This window comes from Acomys russatus, chromosome 15 (assembly GCF_903995435.1).
Source record: "Acomys russatus chromosome 15, mAcoRus1.1, whole genome shotgun sequence".
Lineage (NCBI taxonomy): Eukaryota > Metazoa > Chordata > Mammalia > Rodentia > Muridae > Acomys > Acomys russatus.
The window spans coordinates 62,712,116-62,730,195 of record NC_067151.1 but is presented as its reverse complement, the minus strand read 5'-3'; the positions used below and the strand labels follow the sequence as shown (position 1 = coordinate 62,730,195).

Below are 18,080 nucleotides of genomic sequence, written 5' to 3'. Positions count from 1 at the left end.
TGCAGTCCTCTTGTTTGAGAGACCTCCTGGGGTTTATTCATGAAGAGGCTGAGCTGGGGCAGTGGCAGAGCTGGACGCCTGCGTCCCACCAAGAGCAGATGTGCTCACCTGCTTCCTTTCTGGTGTGTGTGTGCACGCGCGTGCGTGCATGCGTGTGTGTGACATGTTACTGCAGGTGTGTGCACATGTGTTTACAGAGATAGACTGGTGGGTGTTTTTCTTCCATGATTTTTCACCTTTTTTGAGAGACGGATGCTCAGTGCACCAAAGGTAATTGATTCTGCTGGGTTGACTGGCCCAGGAGCTTCAGGGACCCCACCCACCCACCCACCCAGTGCTGGAGTTGCAGGCACATGTCACCTGCTGTGGGTCCTGCAGGTCCAAACTCCTGTCCTTCCTTATGCAGGCACGTCACTGATGGAGCCTCTTGCCGACGCCCAGGCCTTTTCTTGAGACTCCCCTCCAATGTTGTTCTTTATGGAAGACCTACGCAGCAGGGATTGGGAGCCTTTGCTTCCTTCTTTTTCTTTACACACGCACGCACGCGCACGCACACACACACACACACATCAGTCCCACAAGGGCGCCAGAGGGCACCCTTGGAGGGAGCACTGCACTATGACTCCCTCCATCAGGCTAGCATCCTGGAGGAACAGCATCCTGGAGGCACAGCAACAGGTCCTAAGTCAGCAGGCATAGCAGGAGTGGGACGGGAAAAGGACATCTTTAGGTCAGTGGTGGCGGCGGAGGGAGCAGCACTCTGCTGCCAGCCACCCTGCTCCAAGACACTGCTATCACCCGCCCATGGATGCTAGTCGCCACGGCGCAGTGGGGGCCTACAGGGGCCAGATACAAGGGAGGGCCGGAAAGGGGTGCCGAGGGAAGGTATCCTGGGGGCCTCCTCATCCTTGGTGTCCCCAGCTGTCCCCAGCACATTAGGCATAGCTCGTGCTATCGATGGCAGGGCAGGTGGAGCTCAATGTCCACCTTTTGATGATGCTTGGCCACTGTCTGTCCTAACCTTGGGCTTGGGATCTTTCAGGGCCACACCACTATGCACAGAAGTCCACAGCCACTGTGCCCCACTGCTGTGAGTCCATCCTGGAAGTTACAGGGCTTTTGTTTGTTTGTTTGTTTGTTTTCTTTTGTTACAAGGGTTTTTGTTTTATTTTGTTTTCTTTCTCTTTTTTTGTTTGTCTTTAAATATTTGTTTATTTATTTTGTATACAGTGCTCTGCCTGCAGGCCAGAAGGAGTCATTAGATCACGTTAAAGATGATTGTGAGCCACCGTGTGGTTGGTGGGAATTGAACTCAGGACCTCTGGAAGAGCAGTCAGTGCTTCTTAACTTCTGAGCCATCTCTCCAGCCTCGTTTTCTTTTTTTTGAGATAGGGTTTCTCTGTGTAACAGCCCTGGCTGTCCTGGAGCTCTTTCTGTAGACCAGGCTGGCTTCAAACTCACAGAGATGGTCCTGCTTCTGCCTCCTGAGTGCTGGGATTAAAGGCGTGAGGCATCACCACCTGGCTTTTTTTTTTTTAAACAGACCCACACAGTGTATTGTCTGAGCTGGGTTGAGTTACTATTCCGTGGGGGTGTGTAGGGCTCTAGAGGTGGTAAGGGAGCTTGAGCAGGAGAGAAGGACGCTCTCCTCTGAGGGCTTGCCATCTCCCCTCCAAGGGCTGAATCTTTCCGAATCAGCTCTAGAGCTTTGTTCTCCCCTAGCTAAGGGGTGGACGTCGGAGCTGGGGGTGGGCGGGCTTGGTAGCTTTGCCTTGGGATGGCCTAAGGGAGATAGGAACGGGTCCTCCTTATCACTTTCTACCCATCTTCCTGACTGTGGGCCAGGCTGCTGGTTAGCCGTAAGAAATGGGAAGAAAAGCCCTTTTATGTTGTACTGCTAGGAAGGCTGATGGCTGTGGGGTGGACACAAACTGAAAGCTCGTAGCCTAGGGCTTAGTTTTACAGCAGCTGGTCTGAATCCCGAGAGAGTCCTTAGGTTTTTGAGCCTGCTGCCTGTTTCAGCACCTGCTTCCTGCCGCAGAACCTCCCCACACTGGTTTCCAGACCAAAGTCCCCAGAGTCCCCAGAGGGGAGTCAGTGCCAGAGATGGCCTCCTCTGGCCTCTTCGTTTCTTCATTGCTTAATATGGGGTAATATGGGGCAGGTGGGGACGGGGCAGCAGATTGCTCTCCTCAGCTGTCTTTCCTCTAATTAACTCATAATTTTGGAAAGATAACCTGCTCAGACCTTCTTAGCCTGGGGCTGAGTGATTTTTCTCTGAAGAAGCCAAGGGACCCAGTGTTTTTCTGGTTTGGAGCTGGCCACACCATGGGTCTCCGAGTCAGCACATGGGAGGCTTCTCCCAGGCCTTTCTCTCATGAGTATTTGGTCCACTTGGTAGATAGGGAGGAAGGGCTGAGCCAAGGTAAATACTGACTCTGCCAAATACAAGCAGGTACAAGGAGTACAGGCCCATTAGTGGGCTGGGGGGACTGGTGTCCTGCCAGGAGCCATTAATTTGAGAACTGTTTGGGAGCTGACTCAGAACAGGGGCATGGGCTATGCGATACAGCCTGCGAGTGTTGTCTGTCTGTCTGTGACCTGTAGGCAGGACATGGCTTGGAGAAATCACAGAGAAGAGGCCCAGGTGTAGAGCAGCTAGGACAGTGGGAGCCTCAGAGGCAGAGTGGGGAGACACCACACAGCTGCTGTTAGTACAGGGAGAGGGAGAGAGCCCCAGCCCCACTCCCGCCGTCCACTAGGAATGGTGGCCACTGGAGAGAAGGCTCTTGTCTTCCTAAGAACTCAGGCATCCACAGGCTCTGTGATCCTGGAGAGCTATGAAGAGAGCTGGCAGGAGAGAGGACACTAGATCAGGGAAATAGGGCGGTAAGCAGCCTAGGTGTCTGTGTGTGTGTGTGTGTGTGTGTGTGTGTGTGTGTGTGTGTGTGTGTGTGTTGAGAGGAAGGCTGGCTCCCCAATTCATCCATGTCTAATGTGCATGTCCCACTTGCTCATTTTTGAGACAGGTCCTCACTATGCAGCCCAGGATGGCCTTACACTCACAAATCTCCTGCCTCAAGCCTCCTGAGTGTTGAAATTATGGGCTGTACTGTGCCTGACTTGGTTCCTTAACTTCTCTGATTTTTTTTTTTTTTTTTTTTTTGGGAGACAGGATTTCTCTGTGTAGCCTTGTCTATCCTAGCCTGGCTTTGTAGACCAGGCTGGCCTCGAACTCACAGAGATCGGCCTGCCTCTGCCTCCATGAGTGCTGGGATTACAGGCGTGCACCACTGCACCCAGCTAACTTCTTTCATTCTTGTTGCCTCAACAATGTGACCAGGGCTGGCGATGGGGTGGATGACACCTCTGTCCCTGCAGGACTTCTGAGAGCTCGGCAAAGTACCCAGTGTGCAGTGAGCACTCTGTAAAAATGGCTTAAGTACCATCACATCAGAAGGTGGTTGACTGGCTCTAGCCCTTATGTGGAGAATGCAAGGAGAGGTGACTGAGAGCACTGGAGATTTGCTTAACCCCAGGAGACCTAAGTTTGCATTTGTTTCTGCTTGGACATGAGTTGCCAACAGGCTCCTGGCAAGCCCTCCGCACCTCCCAACCTTTTCCTGTTGCTCTGATCCTCTTTTTTTTTTTTTGAGACATGATTTCTCTGTATAGTCTTGGCTATCCTGGAACTTGCTCTGTAGACCAGGCTAGCCTCAGATCTGCCTGCTTTTGCATCCCTGCTGGGATTAAAAGGCATGTGCTTTTTTGTTTGTTTGTTTGTTTTTGTTTTCACTGGAAGAGATTGTTTTCATGCGGTATATTCTGATAACACTTTTCCTCTCTCCCAGCTCCTCTCAGACCCTCCCTCCCCACCCAACTCCATACCCCTTAAAAAACACAAATAACCAAAACACAAAAGGCAGAAACCACACACACTTAAAATCGCAAAAACACGAAACCAGAAATCAGAACATACAAACTCAAGACCAATAAGACAAACAAGTAAGGGCTGGGGAATTGGCTCAGAGGTTAAGAGCGCTGGTTCCTCTTCCAGAGGTCATGAGTTCAATTCCCAGCATCCACATGGTGCCTCATAACCTTCTATAATAATGTCTGGTGCCCTCTTCTGGTGTGCAGGCATACATGCAGGCAGAATACTATATACATAATAAACAAACAAACAAACAAACAAAAAGACAAACAAGTGAAACAAAACCCAAAAAAACTTAAATGAGACAAAAAGTTTATAAGAATGCCATTGACTCCATTGTGTGTTGGCCCTCTACTCCTGGGCATGGGGTCAATCCTTTTTTGTGTCTTGTGTTCTGTCCTGGAGCCTAGGGCTTAGTTTTACTGCGCTTGGTCTGGTTCTCTGTGGAGCGAGCAGCTGGTCTGAATCCCGGGAGAGTCTTTCACACAGGTGAGTCTCCTCCCTAGTCGAAGCCCAGCTGGCTGGGGCAGTTAATAAACCCAGCGAGAGTCCATTAGAGAAGGCTAATGTCTTTCTTTGCAACTGCAGATAGTTCCCGGTTAGGGGTGGGAGCCCCGTTCACTTCCCTCTCTCAGCCCTGGGACCCATCAGACTTGACTGTGCTGCCACAGTCCCATGAATTCATATATGCATCTCCTGTTATGCCTGGAGGGCAGTGTTTCCTAGGAGTCATCCATAACCTCTGGCTCTAACACACTTTTCACCTCCTCTTCCCCATCTCTCCCTGAGCCCTGAGGGAGGGGTTTGGTCCCATTTAGGACTGAGTGCTCCAAAGTGAGTGTCTTCCTGCCTGCCTGCCTGCCTGTCTGTCTCTGCACACTGTCCGGTTGCACACCCACCTCCTTTTAGGTGAAGGCTTTGAGTGTCTCGAGAGGACTTTCAGTGTTGTGCCTCACAGCTTAAGAGCCGGGAGGCCACCCTTGGGCTGCCTGAAGTGGGACAGTGGGATGGGATTACCAGACACTTGTTAAGCCTGTGTCCTCTGCGACAGGCTGCCAGCTGGCTCACAGGGCCAGGAAGCCGAACTTGTTTTTGCTGGCAAGAGGAGCAGTGGCTCCGGGAGAAGTTAAGAAACATGCCATCGTATGCATGCTTTTCTCTCCGGCTATTGACATTTGCATGAGGAGGGAAGAGGAGGGGGAGCTGGAGGGGTGTGTGTGACAGCAACAGCAAAGCTCTTGGGTTTTCTGGAACCAGACCTTACTCTACTGGGCAGGGCTCCGCTTTCCAGAAGAATGAAGCAACGTCCTCAGTAGAGGGGTGTCTGGGTGGTGGTGAGCTAGTGTCGCAGAGACAATGTAGGCCACACAGGCAGGGGAGCAAGGAAGGCAGGAGGAATCTCTCTCCCCTGGAGCTGTCAAGGGAGAGAAAAGCATCACTCTGAGGGCCCTAGGATGGCCTGGCCATCAGCCATCCCCCCCCCACCTCCCCACCCAGGGGTCACCCAGTAACCAAGCACAGATGGTGTGTCTGTTTCAAGGGGCATTGCCCGTGGGAAACAGAGGTGCTTCCTGCTCTCTGAGAAGTAATGATGTGGAAGTGAGGGGACACTGGACATCAGGAGGGGCCTCTCAGGGGCCGCCAGACCACAGTTGGAACCCTCATTGCTTGGAGAAGGCAAGTGGGCCCAGCCTGGGTTAACCTATACCTCCTGGGTAAGGCCGAGTGCCCTTTGACGCCTGAAACAGGAGGGTCACTATCCCTTTGAGGCCAATTTAGTCTTTTTTTTTTTTTTTTTTTTTTTTTAGATTTATTGGTTTTTATTTTATGTATATGAGTTCTCTATTTGCATGTCAGAAGATCTCATTTATAGATGGTTGGTTGTGAGCCATGTGGTTGCTGGGAATTGAACTCAGGACCTCTGGAAGAGCAGTCGGTGTTCTTTTTTCTTCTTCTTTTTTTTTTTTTTCAGTTTTTAAAAAAATTAATTTTATTAATTTATTCATATTACATCTCGATTGTTAGCCCTTCCCCTGTTTCCTCCCATTCTTCCCTCCCTCCCATTTCTCCCCTTCTCCCCTCCCCTATGTCTGTGATTGAGGGAGACCTCCTCCCCCTATATATATGCTCTTAGAATATCAAGTCTCTTCTTGGTAACTTGCTATCCTTCCTCTGAGTGCCACCAGGTCTCCCCATCCAGGGGACGAGGTAGAAAAGGGGCACCAGAGTTCGTGTGAGAGTCAGATCTCACTCTCCACTCAACGGTGGAGAATATCCTGTTTGTCGGCTAGGTCTTGGTAGGGGTTCGAAGCTTACTGCCTATATTCTCCTTGGCTGGTGCCTTAGTTTGAGGAGGACCCCAGGACCCAGATCTGCCTGTCATAAAGTTCTTCTTGTAGGTTTCCAGGACCCTGTGGGTCCTCCTATTTCCCCATTCTTCCATGCTACTCTCACCTAAAGTCTCAATAGGATGTCCTCTCCTCTGACCCACTTTCTTGGTAAGTAAAGATTTTCATGGTATGTATCCCTTGGACTAGTGTTTTGATATAAGTGAGTATATACCGTTTGTCGCAGTCGGTATTCTTAACCACTGACCCATCTCTCCAGCCCTAGTTTAGTCTTTATAATGAGTTCCAGGCTAGCCAGAGCCACATAGCAAGAATCTGTCTCAAAAGTGAACAAAGTTGGGCAAGAGTGTGGAAGCTAACCCTAACCAACCAGCCAGCGACTATGCTGTGGCTAGATCACACACCAAGTGTGTGTGTGAGAGGAGGCAGGGACGCACTGGGAGATTGACATACATTCTGCCCTCATCTTTCCTGACTTTAACACCAACGGAGGTACTTCCGGCAACGTAGGAGCCTGGGATGAAACGTCTTTCCTTTCTGCGTGCAACACGCCTTGGCAAGGACCTGGAGGACTCACACTCCTCGGATGCCCCTCTATTCTCTTGCCTGGGACACTTTATGATGCACTAGGAGTTGGTTCCTTCTCAAGGTCATTTCTAGGAGAAACAGAAGCAGGGGGGAAAAATGTGGCCGTCGTCATAGAGGCTGGCATGTGGGAGGCAGGATGGCGCCTAGCTGGCATGTACCTTAGCTGGGGCCTCCTCTGCCAACAGATCAGCACTGGTCCTTTTTGGAAGGTCCTTACACACCCCTCGTTCCCTGTGGGGCTCCCCAGCCATCCCAGGACTCTCACTTCTGGGTGACTTAAATGTTCTGTTCCCCTTTTTATGGTGGTCCTTTGCAATCTGCTTATCAGCTGCCCAGTGATCTCCCAAGGCCTCTCTCAAGTTTCTCTTTGTCCTTTAGGATGATTTTTTCTCTGTTCACAACATCAGGAACATTTTATTTTAGAGTAGCCAGGATTATGAGTAGTTTTAAAGCCTCAGGAACCTGGAGATTAAATAAGATAGCAATACGGAAGGGGGGAGAGGGTGGGGACACAATACACAGCAGATGCTCAGTGGCTGCCAGTATATCCCCTGGTGGGAACACGTGACCTTGTATGTTACGTTGCGCAAAAATTTTTGAATTCCTCAGAAGGGGACAGGCACAAGCTTGCTGCCTGACTCTCATGGGTTGAGCAATTGCTCAAGGGCAGATGTGTGCTCTTTGCTGAATTTCATCCTGTGTAGCAGCTGCCGCACCCCACGCTGCCTGCCGAGTTTGGGAGGGAGCCTATGGTCACTGGGCCAATCTCACAGGAAGGGTGTTCCCACAGTACCTACCCACCCAACTCCCTGCTGTGCCTCCTCCAGTGGAGCCCATTGAGGTGGAGGCCTGGCTACCCTCAAAGGATGATGTGTCCAGACAGAGAAAACCCAGGCTGAGCCCAGAGATGATTCCACGAGTCCCCTCCAGAATCAAACCATCTGGGAAGGATGGGCTGAGGGCACAGAGTCTGGCCAGTGACGAAGAAGAGTACAAGGTTTGGGTGGACACTCTGGTCTGAAAGTGTTTAAGTATTTGCCTGTCTTAAGTCTACCCCATCACTGGCACTTCATGCATTCTGCACCCCTCCCTCGTAAGTGATAACTCGGATCAGTTACGTAGTATCTTAGCTTAAAGAATACAAATATATAAGAGTTAAGATTAGACTCTTTAAAACCTGGAAAAGCCAAATTCCTGTTATACCTATTGCCCTATCTTCCACTGAAGGAGGAGGGTCTCTTTAGCCAGGTGTTCGAGGCCAGCTTGGAGAATGTAGCAACATTCTGCCTCGGAAAACAAAGCAGCCATAGCAAAGCAGACTGGAAGAGGAAAGGAAAGAAATCACTGGGGTCCTGTCCTCTGGCAGGGCAGACAGAGGTCCAGGGAGAGTGCCTCCAAGACCATCGCTTCCTCCCCTTCAAAAAGCTGCTCCTGAGGCCGTCTCATCACTGTTCAAGACCTACGCGTGGGCTCAGACCTGAGTTGGGGAGGCAGAGAGTGGGTGGGTGGGAGGTCAGGCTGCTCACTTGGACTGGCACTAGGCTCTTTTGTCCTGGTTTCCCCAGCGAGACCGTCCTTTGATCATTAGGTACAGCATGCTTCTGAGATCAAAGTCAACACAGTCCCAGAAGAAATATGTTTTGAAGCAGGGCTGACTGGCACCACTTACAGATGGGGTTTTATAATTAATTGTTCCTGATTAAAATAAAAAACAAAAAACCCTCCAGAAATCAGTGACTCAGTCGTAAAGACCCAGAAAGCCATTATTCAGGTTCTTGGCAGAAGAAATGGCCATTATGTGGCTCTTTACAACTCTGCTTTTGTGGAAGAGAAAATACTTTTATTTGGGGGGGGGGGTGGGGGCTGGTCTAGTGTTTCTCCGAGGTACCTGAATATATTTGCCATTGTTTGCAAGCGCCATTAACTGAGCAGTCCTGGCCATTATTCAAGCTGCTAGCCAAACATGCAAAGGTTTCTTCTGGGAGGGAAGTGGCCAGAGGGACATTTTTCTTGGCCCTGACAAGGGCGGAAGCAGAAGAGAGCTCTCTCACTTTGTGCCTCGAGGCCTCCTGCTGGTCCCTAGCAGGGTCTGTTCACCGGGCCCCTTGAACCACGGCATCGTCCACCCCGGGGGCTTCTGGGAGTGCGGTGTGGAGACCCTGCCTCTTCCAGACAAGCGTGTAATGAGCGCCCATCGTGTTCGCTGGTGCGAGGCGAACAGGAGCTTACAGTGGTGACCCGTATAGGGAGTTGTGCATCACTTATCATAGTGGGGACGCGTTCTGAGAAATGTGCTGCCTGATGATTTTGTTGATGTGCAGATATAGCAGAGTTACGCCATCCTGGATGTTATAGGCCAATCACTTGATGTGGCCTCTTGATATTATCAAGAGGAGGGAAGCAGGCGTGTCTCTTGTCAGCATAATGTTGCATATTGTTTTACGGCAAATTTTTATTTAAAACTGCAGTGTGTGAGCATTGGTGTGCACATACATGTGTCACATGCCAGGGGTTGGCATAGGGTACCTTCCTTAGTTACTTTCCACCTTATTTATTTTTCAATTAAAAAAAAAAAAAGCACATCTAGTCAGATGGTGGTGGTGCACATCTGTAATCCCAGCACTCAGGAGGCAGAGGCAGGTAGATTTCTGTGACTTCGAGGCCAGCCTGGTCTACAGAGTGAATTCCAGGACAACCAAGGCTACACAGAGAAACCCTGTCTGGAAAACCAAAACCAAAAATCACATCTAAAGCCTGGCAGCAGTGGCACACCTTTAATCTCAGCACTCAGATGGCAGAGGCAGGAGGACCTCTAGTTCTAGGACAGCCAGGGCTACACTGAGAAACCCTGTTTTGAAAACAAAACAAAACAAACAACCAAAAAAAAACCCCAAACAACAAAACAAAAAACCCCAACAACAAGAACAGCAACAAACCCATACCTACCTACTTATTTTGCGTGGGGTGCACATATCCCATGGCATGAACATAGATATGAAAGGAAAACTTTTAGGAGTTGGTTTTTTTTCTCCTCCCACCATTTACATCATAAGGGCCAAATCCAGGTCAGCAAGTGCCTTTAGAAGCTGAGGCATTGCATTGGCTCTCTCCACCTTTTTTTTTTTTTTTTTTTTTTTCTTTGAGACAGGATCTCTCACTGACTCTGGAGCTTGCTGACTTAGCTAGGCTGGCTGGCCAGCAAGCCGCAGAGATTCCCCTTTGTCTCCAGCTTTCTAGCACTGGGATTACAGGCACACTCCAGTTCACACCCGGAATAAGTAGCACTTTGCAAACACGTGCATGTCGCGCTGTGGTGTGACCTCACGGTGGCTAGCGCAGTCCTAATCTTATGGAGTCTGACTCTTGGTGTGCGGCCTGTGGTTGACCAAAACATCACGTGTCCATTACTAGTTCAGGACAGTGGCCTGCACAAATGCCAAACAAAGCAAGAGCTGTCCATGGTCGTTGGACTTTCCTGGAAAGTGCCTTGCATCTGTGGTGCACTGGCTCTCCCCCGGGTTGCCCTGTGAATCTGACAGTCACTCCTAGCTGGCAGAGGGCTTGCTGCCAGTATTGCAGCAGGGCCAGTAGCCAGCAGAGTTCTCTTTTGTCAGTATTTCTACCCAAGTTCCTATGTGCTCAAAATATAGACATAAGCTTGATACCTGTGCTAAGTTGTATGCTTATAGCTGCTCTGTCTAGTGGGAAATGGGAGGCTGAGGACACGGATACAGTGATTTGGAGGGTCTTTGGGCCTGTTAAACTTCACCTCATTGAGGCCAGGCATGGGAGTGCACACCTGTAATCCCAGCGCTCAGGAAGTGGAGACTTGAGTGTCAAGGTCACTCTCAGTTACATAGTTTGAGGCCAGGCTAGGCTACAGGTGACCTGGTCTCAAACACAAGACAGAGCAAAACCCAGCGATTTTGTTTGGGAACCTCAGGGAGTGCTAACAGCCATACTCTACCTGTGACAAAGTGACTGGCTTAGTGGCTGTTCTCTTTCTATGCGGAGGCACCAGGACTCAAAGGCAACTTATAAAAGAGAAAAATATTTCATTGGGGCTTGCTTGTAGTTTCAGAGGGTGCGTCCATGACCATCACAGTGGGTGAGAGGTGTGGTGACAGGCAGGCCAGCATGGCAGGGGGGCAGTAGCCGAGAGCCTGACATTCTGATTTGCAGGCAGCAGGCAGGGTGATGGGGGAGGGAGAGGGAGTGAGGCTAGGTCTGGCATGGGCCTTTGAAACCTCAAAGCCCACCCTCAGTGACACACTTCCTCCCACGAAGCCACGCCTCCAACAAGGCCAACTTCTGCTAACAAAGCCACAGGTCCAGCAAGGCCATGCCCACAAGGCCATGCCCCCTCCAGCAGGGCCACACCTCACGATCCTTTCCAAACAGTCCCACTAAATGGGGACCGAACATTTAAACACTTGAGCCTACATGCCATTCTCATTCAAACAACACAGCCCTGGAAACAACTTGCCACCTCGTACAGTTGGAATACTAAGCTGAGGCGACAGTAAGTAAACTACACCCACATACTGTGGAAAAGACTGAAAAAAGCACAACGTGGGAGAATACCATTTTTTTTCTTTTTTTGATTTTTATTTTATTTATTTATTATGTATACAGTGTTCTGCCTGCATGTACACCTGCAGTCCAGAAGAAGGCATCAAATCACATTAGAGATAGTTGTGAGCCACCATGTGGTTGCTGGGAATTGAACTCAGGGCCTTTGGAAGAGCAAGCGGCGCTCTTAACCACTGAGCCATCTCTCCAGCCCGAGAATACCATTTTATGAAGCTCAGAGACAAAGTAAAGTTACAAAAGAAGAACGGACCTTTGCGTGGGGGAGTGGGAAAGAAAGGACCTTTGGGTAACCAATCTTTTTTTTAAGATTTATTATTATCTATACAGTGCTCTGCCTGCATGCACACCTGCAGGCCAGAAGAGGGCACCAGATCTCGTTACAGATGGTTGTGAGGCACCATGTGTTTACTGGGAATTAAACTCAGGACCTTTGGAAGAGCATCCAGTGTTCTTAACCTCTGAGCCATCTCTCCAGCCCCTCAACTTATTTTTTAAAGTAGAGAAGGAAGGAAGAGGGCTGGTAACTTAGCCTGACAAGCTGAATTCAATCCCTAGGTCCCCCATGATAGAAGGAAAGAGTGCTCACACATTGTCTTATCTCCACGTGTGCCATGGCAAACACAACCCCTGTAATAGATGGGTGGATGGATAGAGTAATAAAAAGATTTAAAGTAAGGGAGGAAAAGTGGCCGAATGTATTAGTGCATATAGGCCAGGAAGTTGTAGATCAGAGATAACAAGTGTGCTAGTTTCGGGGGAAGCTCTGGTTCTTTTATGCTTCACAACTTTATGAGTGCTACATATGTTAGTTTGTACATGTGTGTAGAGTGGAGAACACGTATGAATGCTTGCTAGAGCCTGGCCTTGGAGACTGTAGAAAGCCTCCCGCTTACCGCCGTCCCAGGGCCTCCGCTTCTAGGGTTCTGGAATCACCACTCGGGCTATTGCCATGGGTGCTGTGTGAAGTCTGTGGCAGAGGCTGCGCATCTCAGAGGTGGGGCTCTCTAGTGCCCAGTCATGTGTGTTGTCCACCCCCGACCCCACCCCCCCACCTCACCTGGTCATGAAGCCTTGGGTGCTGATTGGCAGGCTGACTGACAGAGGGAGGGCTTTCCTTACTCACTGTGGGCCAGAGAAAACCAGGAAGCCTCCTCAAACTCACCTGGTTACAAGGGGACATGCTGCTAACTTTATTTTATTATTTTAATTTTATCTTATTGAGACAAAGTCTGACTTTGAAATTTTGAATGTCCTGAAACTCACAGAGACCCACTTTGCCTCTGCTAAGATTACAGGTGTTCTCTGCCATGCCTGGCTATTCCTTTTTCAAAAAAGAAAAAAGGGAAAAAAAGATTTATTTTATTTTTATTTATTCACATGTCTATGTAAGTTGGCGGTTCTCAATCTGTGGGTCAGTGACCTCTTTGGCAAACCTCTATCTCCAAAAATATTGACGTTATGATTCATAACAGTAGCAAATGTAGTTATGAAGTAGCAATGAAAGTAATTTTATGGTTGGGGATCACCACAACATGTATTAAAGGGTCCCGGCGTTACACTGGTGTAAGCGTACCCCACTGTATATGGGTTCTCTGTGAGACTAGCTAATCGGCAGTTGTGAGCCGCCCAATGTGGGTGCTGGGAAAAGAAACTCGGGTGCTCAGAAGTGCAGCGCTCACTCTTTACCACTGAGCCATCTCTCCAGCTCGCCGTTTCCCCACCCACCCGTAAGCCCAAGACTGTGGAGGTAAGGAGAGAAAACCAGTGACCACCGTTCTGGCACTGCACCCCACCCCCCCCCACCCCACCCCCACCCCCCGTCCCACCATCCTCCGGGGTGAGAAGGAAGCTTGAAAGACATCCATGTGGCCAGGCAGATGTCCTGCCTCTCTGACGCAGTGTGCCTGAACATGGCCAGCGGCTGCTGGGGACAGTCAGGTTGCCATGGCGTGACATTTGCAGTCTACTTACTCCCTCCTCTTTAGTGGGAGGGCTCACAGGTGAAGGAGCCTTGGGTAAGGCTTCTTTCCAAACAAGAAGGCTTCAAAGGTCAGAGAGAGACTCTTGTGGTTATCCTCAGGGCCAGGGACGCAGGTGGGGAGCCGAGGCCAGGCACTGTGGCAGCAGCTGGCCTTTCCAAATCCTTGGGCAGATGTGCCGTTGCCACTTGCTGATATGAAGTTGGATGTTTGGTTTGAAGAGTCACACACTTCCAACCCGAAAAGATGATGCCCCCACACTCGGTTTCCTCAGCCAGTGGGATTACTTTGTCTTAGAGTCTGTGAGCCTAGAATCTGTAGTAAAAGTGGATTTGCCCTTCTGGCCTTAAACTTTTGGTGATCTCCCTGCCTCAGGCTCCCAGATGTGGGGCACGAATCACTATGCCCGGCTCCATGTAGAACCATAGGTGGGTGTGTAGGGACCCGGTTTGAGCGGAGAGAATCCGAGGCCTTGGCTCTCTTCTCCTCGCTGATGACAATTTTCTCTGTTGGTTATACCACCTGTGAAATGGGCCCACGTGCAGCCGGTCACGTCGCGCCTCCTTCCGCAGTTGTGTGTGTGCTCGGCTCCCGATTGAGACCCTGACACTCATCCCTGGGTGAACTCGTTGGTTCACTTGTGAGCCCGTCAGTTGCAAAAGGGTGATTGCCACGTAGACACTGAGATAAAACCGCGTGATTGTTTTATGGTGGCTGGAGTGTCTTTTTTCTTAAGTTAGGGAAAATGGCTCTTTTTCTATTGATGGATTGATTTTTTTTTTTTCTTCAAGACAGGGCTTCTCTGCGTAGCCCTGACTGTCCTGGAACTTGTTCTGTAGACCAGGCTGGCTTTGAACTCAAAGGTCTTCCTGCCTCTGCCTCCCAGGTGTGGTGATTAAAGGCGCGTACCACCACATCTGACTCTTTAAAGGGTTTTCTATTTTCAGTCCTTCTCAAGTCTCTGATGGGGTTGAAGACCAGATAATTCAGTCTTACAATTAATCTTAGCTGCTTAGGGGTTAAGATGCCTTTAGGTCCAGATAGAGGTTTTGAGTTGGCAGAGATGAGACATGACAGTCATTGATTCTCACTCAGAATTCTAGGCTCACCAAGATAGGAAAGATGTTTTCTACAAGGATGCCAAATGCAGTTAACCAAAGCACCTTGAATTTAACATTCATGTGATCCCTGATTGTTTTGTGGTTCTTCTTGCTCTATGTAATTTTTCTACTTACGTGTAATAATATACTTGTATATGCCAAAAAATAAAATAAAATAAAATCTGAAAAACAGAGGGTGCTTTCTATCAAGGGAGCTGGGTTGCCAGATCACGGCTTGAGCAAGTGTACCCTAGCAGACAGCTGGGTAGCCTGGGAGGTTTTTGGACACCCAGCAGCTTTGATGCAAGCTGGGCCATTGGGGAAACCCAGAGGGGTTACTATGGAGGCCTCTGACGTCTCCAGATCAGAAGCAATGTCCCATTTTCAAGTTGCCGTGGCTCACTCCATGTTTTTCTTCCCCAGAGGTGGCAAATGGTACGGTGACGAGCCTACCTGGGGCCACGGTGACCTTGATCTGCCCCAGGAAGGAAGCAGTGGGCAACACCACTGTATACTGGGTATACTCTGGCTCGCAACCCAGATGGTGGAAGACCACGGGGAACACACTGGTTCTGAGGGAAGTGCAGCTCAGCAACACTGGGAATTATGACTGCTTCCTGGAGCGTCACCGGGTTGGGACTGTGCCCTTGCTGGTAGATGGTGAGTTGTGCCCTCAGTGTCCTTGGAAGTGGGTCCCAGGGCAGCTCCAATGTCCTAGGAGACATGTCTCTGCATTCGGAAAGATACCTGGCTTGATTCTTCAAGTTTGTCATTTTTGGCTTAAGAGTTTCGGGAAAAGGGGCCACTGCTCTGCCTGTGAGACGGGGACGTGTGGCTGGCGGTGGAATTTGTCTGGCAGATTTTTTTTCCTTTCCTTTCTTTCTTTCTTTCTTTCTTTTTTTTTTGTTTTGTTTTTGTTTTGTTTTTGATTTTTTGTTTTTTTCGAAACAGGGTCTCTCTGTGTGGCCTTGGCTGCACTGGACTCCTTTTGTAGACCAGGCTGGCCTTGAGCTCACAGCGATCTGCCTGCCTCTGTCTCCCAAGTGCTGGGATTAAAGGCGTGGCACACCACCGCCCTGGCTGTCTGGCAGATTTAATAGTGCTAGACTCCCCGGCCAAGCACCTGGGCTTAACTCCTGCTAAATCCTTCAGGTTTCCTCTGGCAAAATACAGTGAACTTTATCATGTTTCCTTGTTGCAAAGATAAAGTGACTATTGGAGGGTTGAAAACTACACAGCACCTACAAAACACACATGAAACTCTCAGATGGCACACCCTGAGGTTAAGGGTGCCCTCAGCTCCCATGGAGGCTATAGAGCCTACGTCATGTCCTGTGTGCAAGCCCTGCTCTCAGGCATGCACTTCCTCATATCTCATGTCACTGTTATTTATCATGATGATGATGATAATGATGATGTCAACATCAGTTAATTTCAGGTGAGGGGACTGAGGAGGGACTGGCCGAGTCTGTGTGAGGCCAAAGATGCTAGTTTCGCATTATCTTTTCAACCCTTTAAATCCGTGGTTCTCAACTTTTCCTAACCCTGTGACCCTTTAATATGGTTCCCTCATGTTGTGGTGCTCCCCCCGCCTCCCACAGCCATAAAATTAGTTCTGTTGCTACCTCCTAACTGTAATTTTGCTGCTGTTGTGGGTCGTACTGTAAATATTTTTTTGGAGGTAGAGGTTTGCCAAAGGGGAGGCAACCCACAGGTTGAGAACCGCTACTTTAGACAGCTTCTCTCCCCTTGGTGGGGAGTATGTCCCCTGTGGAACTGTGTCATCCCGTGGTTCCAAGCAGAGTATGGAGGGGTGATGCACACAGCAGGTGCACTCAGAAGCCTCGGGAACCCCCCTCCCTCATCCTGCTGAGCTCTCTTTCAGTTCCTCCAGAGGAACCCAAGCTCTCCTGCTTCCGGAAGAACCCCTTTGTAAATGCTATTTGTGAGTGGCGCCCGAGCAGCACCCCCTCTCCAACCACGAAGGCTGTGCTGTTTGTGAAGAAAATGTAAGTGGCAAGCGGGTCGGGTAGGGCTGTGTGTTCATGCGCACTGGGGCCCGAGAGGTGAGAGTGCAAGCGGGTGGGGTAGGGCTGTGTGTTCATGCGCACTGGGGCCCGAGAGGTGAGAGTGCAAGCAGGTGGGGTAGGGCTGTGTGTTCATGCGCACTGGGGCCCGAGAGGTGAGAGTGCAAGCGGGTGGGGTAGGGCTGTTGTGTTCATGCTCACTGGGGCCCGAGAGGTGAGAGTGCAAGCGGGTGGGGGTAGGGCTGTGTGTTCATGCACACTGGGGCCGCGAGAGGTGAAGAGTGCAAGCGGGTGGGGTAGGGCGGGTGTGTTTATGTTAGCGCACTGGGCCCGAGAGGTGAGAGTGCAAGCGGGTGGGGTAGGCTGTGTGTTCATGCTCACTGGGGCCAAGAGGTGAGAGTGCAAGCAGGTGGGGTAGGCCTGTGTGTTCTGCGCACTGGGGCCGAGAGGGTGAGAGTGCAAGCGCGTGGGGGTAGGGCTGTGTGTTCATGCGCACTGGGGCCCGAGAGGTGAGAGTGCAAGTGGGTGGGGTAGGGCTGTGTGTTCATGCACACTGGGGCCCGAGAGGTGAGAGTGCAAGGCTGAGGGCTCCAGGAAACTGTTGGACTGGCTAGACTGGGACCATTAACAAAAAAAGATTTATTTTACTTTATGCATGGATGTTTTGCCTGCATGCATGTACACCACACACATGCCCACGGGGTCATCCTCTGCAGTCCCGCCCAGGTTGTGAGTCAGCTCGAAAGAACTCTCAGTAGGCCCTAGAGCAAACAGCAGGCAGTGATCCAGAGCCTTCAGCAGAGCCCAAACCATGACCGCACAGATTCGCCCTGTGAGTGTGGCTCTACTGCTGGGCTCTAGAAGCACGTGGTGGACCAGGGTAGGGCCTGCTACTCTGAGGTCTCAGGGCTCTCACTGAAGGGTCTTGGAAATGCCCCTAGCGGATGGGGGTGGGGGTGGGATAGTGGAGAATTCCCTATAACAAAACCAGTGTGGCGACCCAGGTAGGGCCCAGGGCTCAGGTCTGAGTCTGAGGTTGATCACTTGTTTTCTAGTAGCAGGGAAAGTGGAGGTGGGAGAGGTCAGAGGGCATCTGGCTTCCCTTGGCCATCTTTATTTATTTATTTTGGTTTATTTTATTTTATTTTTTGGTTTTTTGAGACAGGGTCTCTCTGTGTAACTATGGCTGTCCTGGACTCACTTTGTAGACCAGGCTGGCCTCGAACTCTCAGCGATCCACCTGCCTCTGCCTCCCGAGTGCTGGGATTGCAGGTGTGCGCCACCATGCCTGGCTAGCATTCACATTTTCTAGGGGGGAAAGCAACACTTGGGTTGGAAAAACTTGCTGAAAGTCACAGTAAGTTATAGGAGCAGACCCTGGCTGAGGTGAAACCTGGAAGCTAGGCATCAGTTCTCAAGCCTCCAACCCTGGGGCAGACTGCTTTCTCTTGGAAACAAACAGAAATTAATAGAATGTTTGTGCTCTTTTTCTGTTGTGTCCCACATCAGCC

The 18,080-nt window shown here is 50.2% G+C and overlaps 1 protein-coding gene across 1 annotated transcript in view; it reads left to right on the top strand.

Annotated features, from left to right (window-relative positions):
- The first annotated feature begins 804 nt into the window (after positions 1-804).
- The window catches only part of Il6r (interleukin 6 receptor), a 22,787-nt gene continuing 5,511 nt past the window's right edge, over positions 805-18,080 (top strand). Inside the window, exons 1-5 of the mRNA XM_051156929.1 lie at positions 805-885; positions 4,345-4,423; positions 7,698-7,867; positions 14,851-15,202; positions 16,428-16,551. Of these exons, the coding sequence (XP_051012886.1) occupies positions 805-885; positions 4,345-4,423; positions 7,698-7,867; positions 14,851-15,202; positions 16,428-16,551 (806 nt within the window). The remainder of the gene's footprint in view (positions 886-4,344; positions 4,424-7,697; positions 7,868-14,850; positions 15,203-16,427; positions 16,552-18,080) is intronic.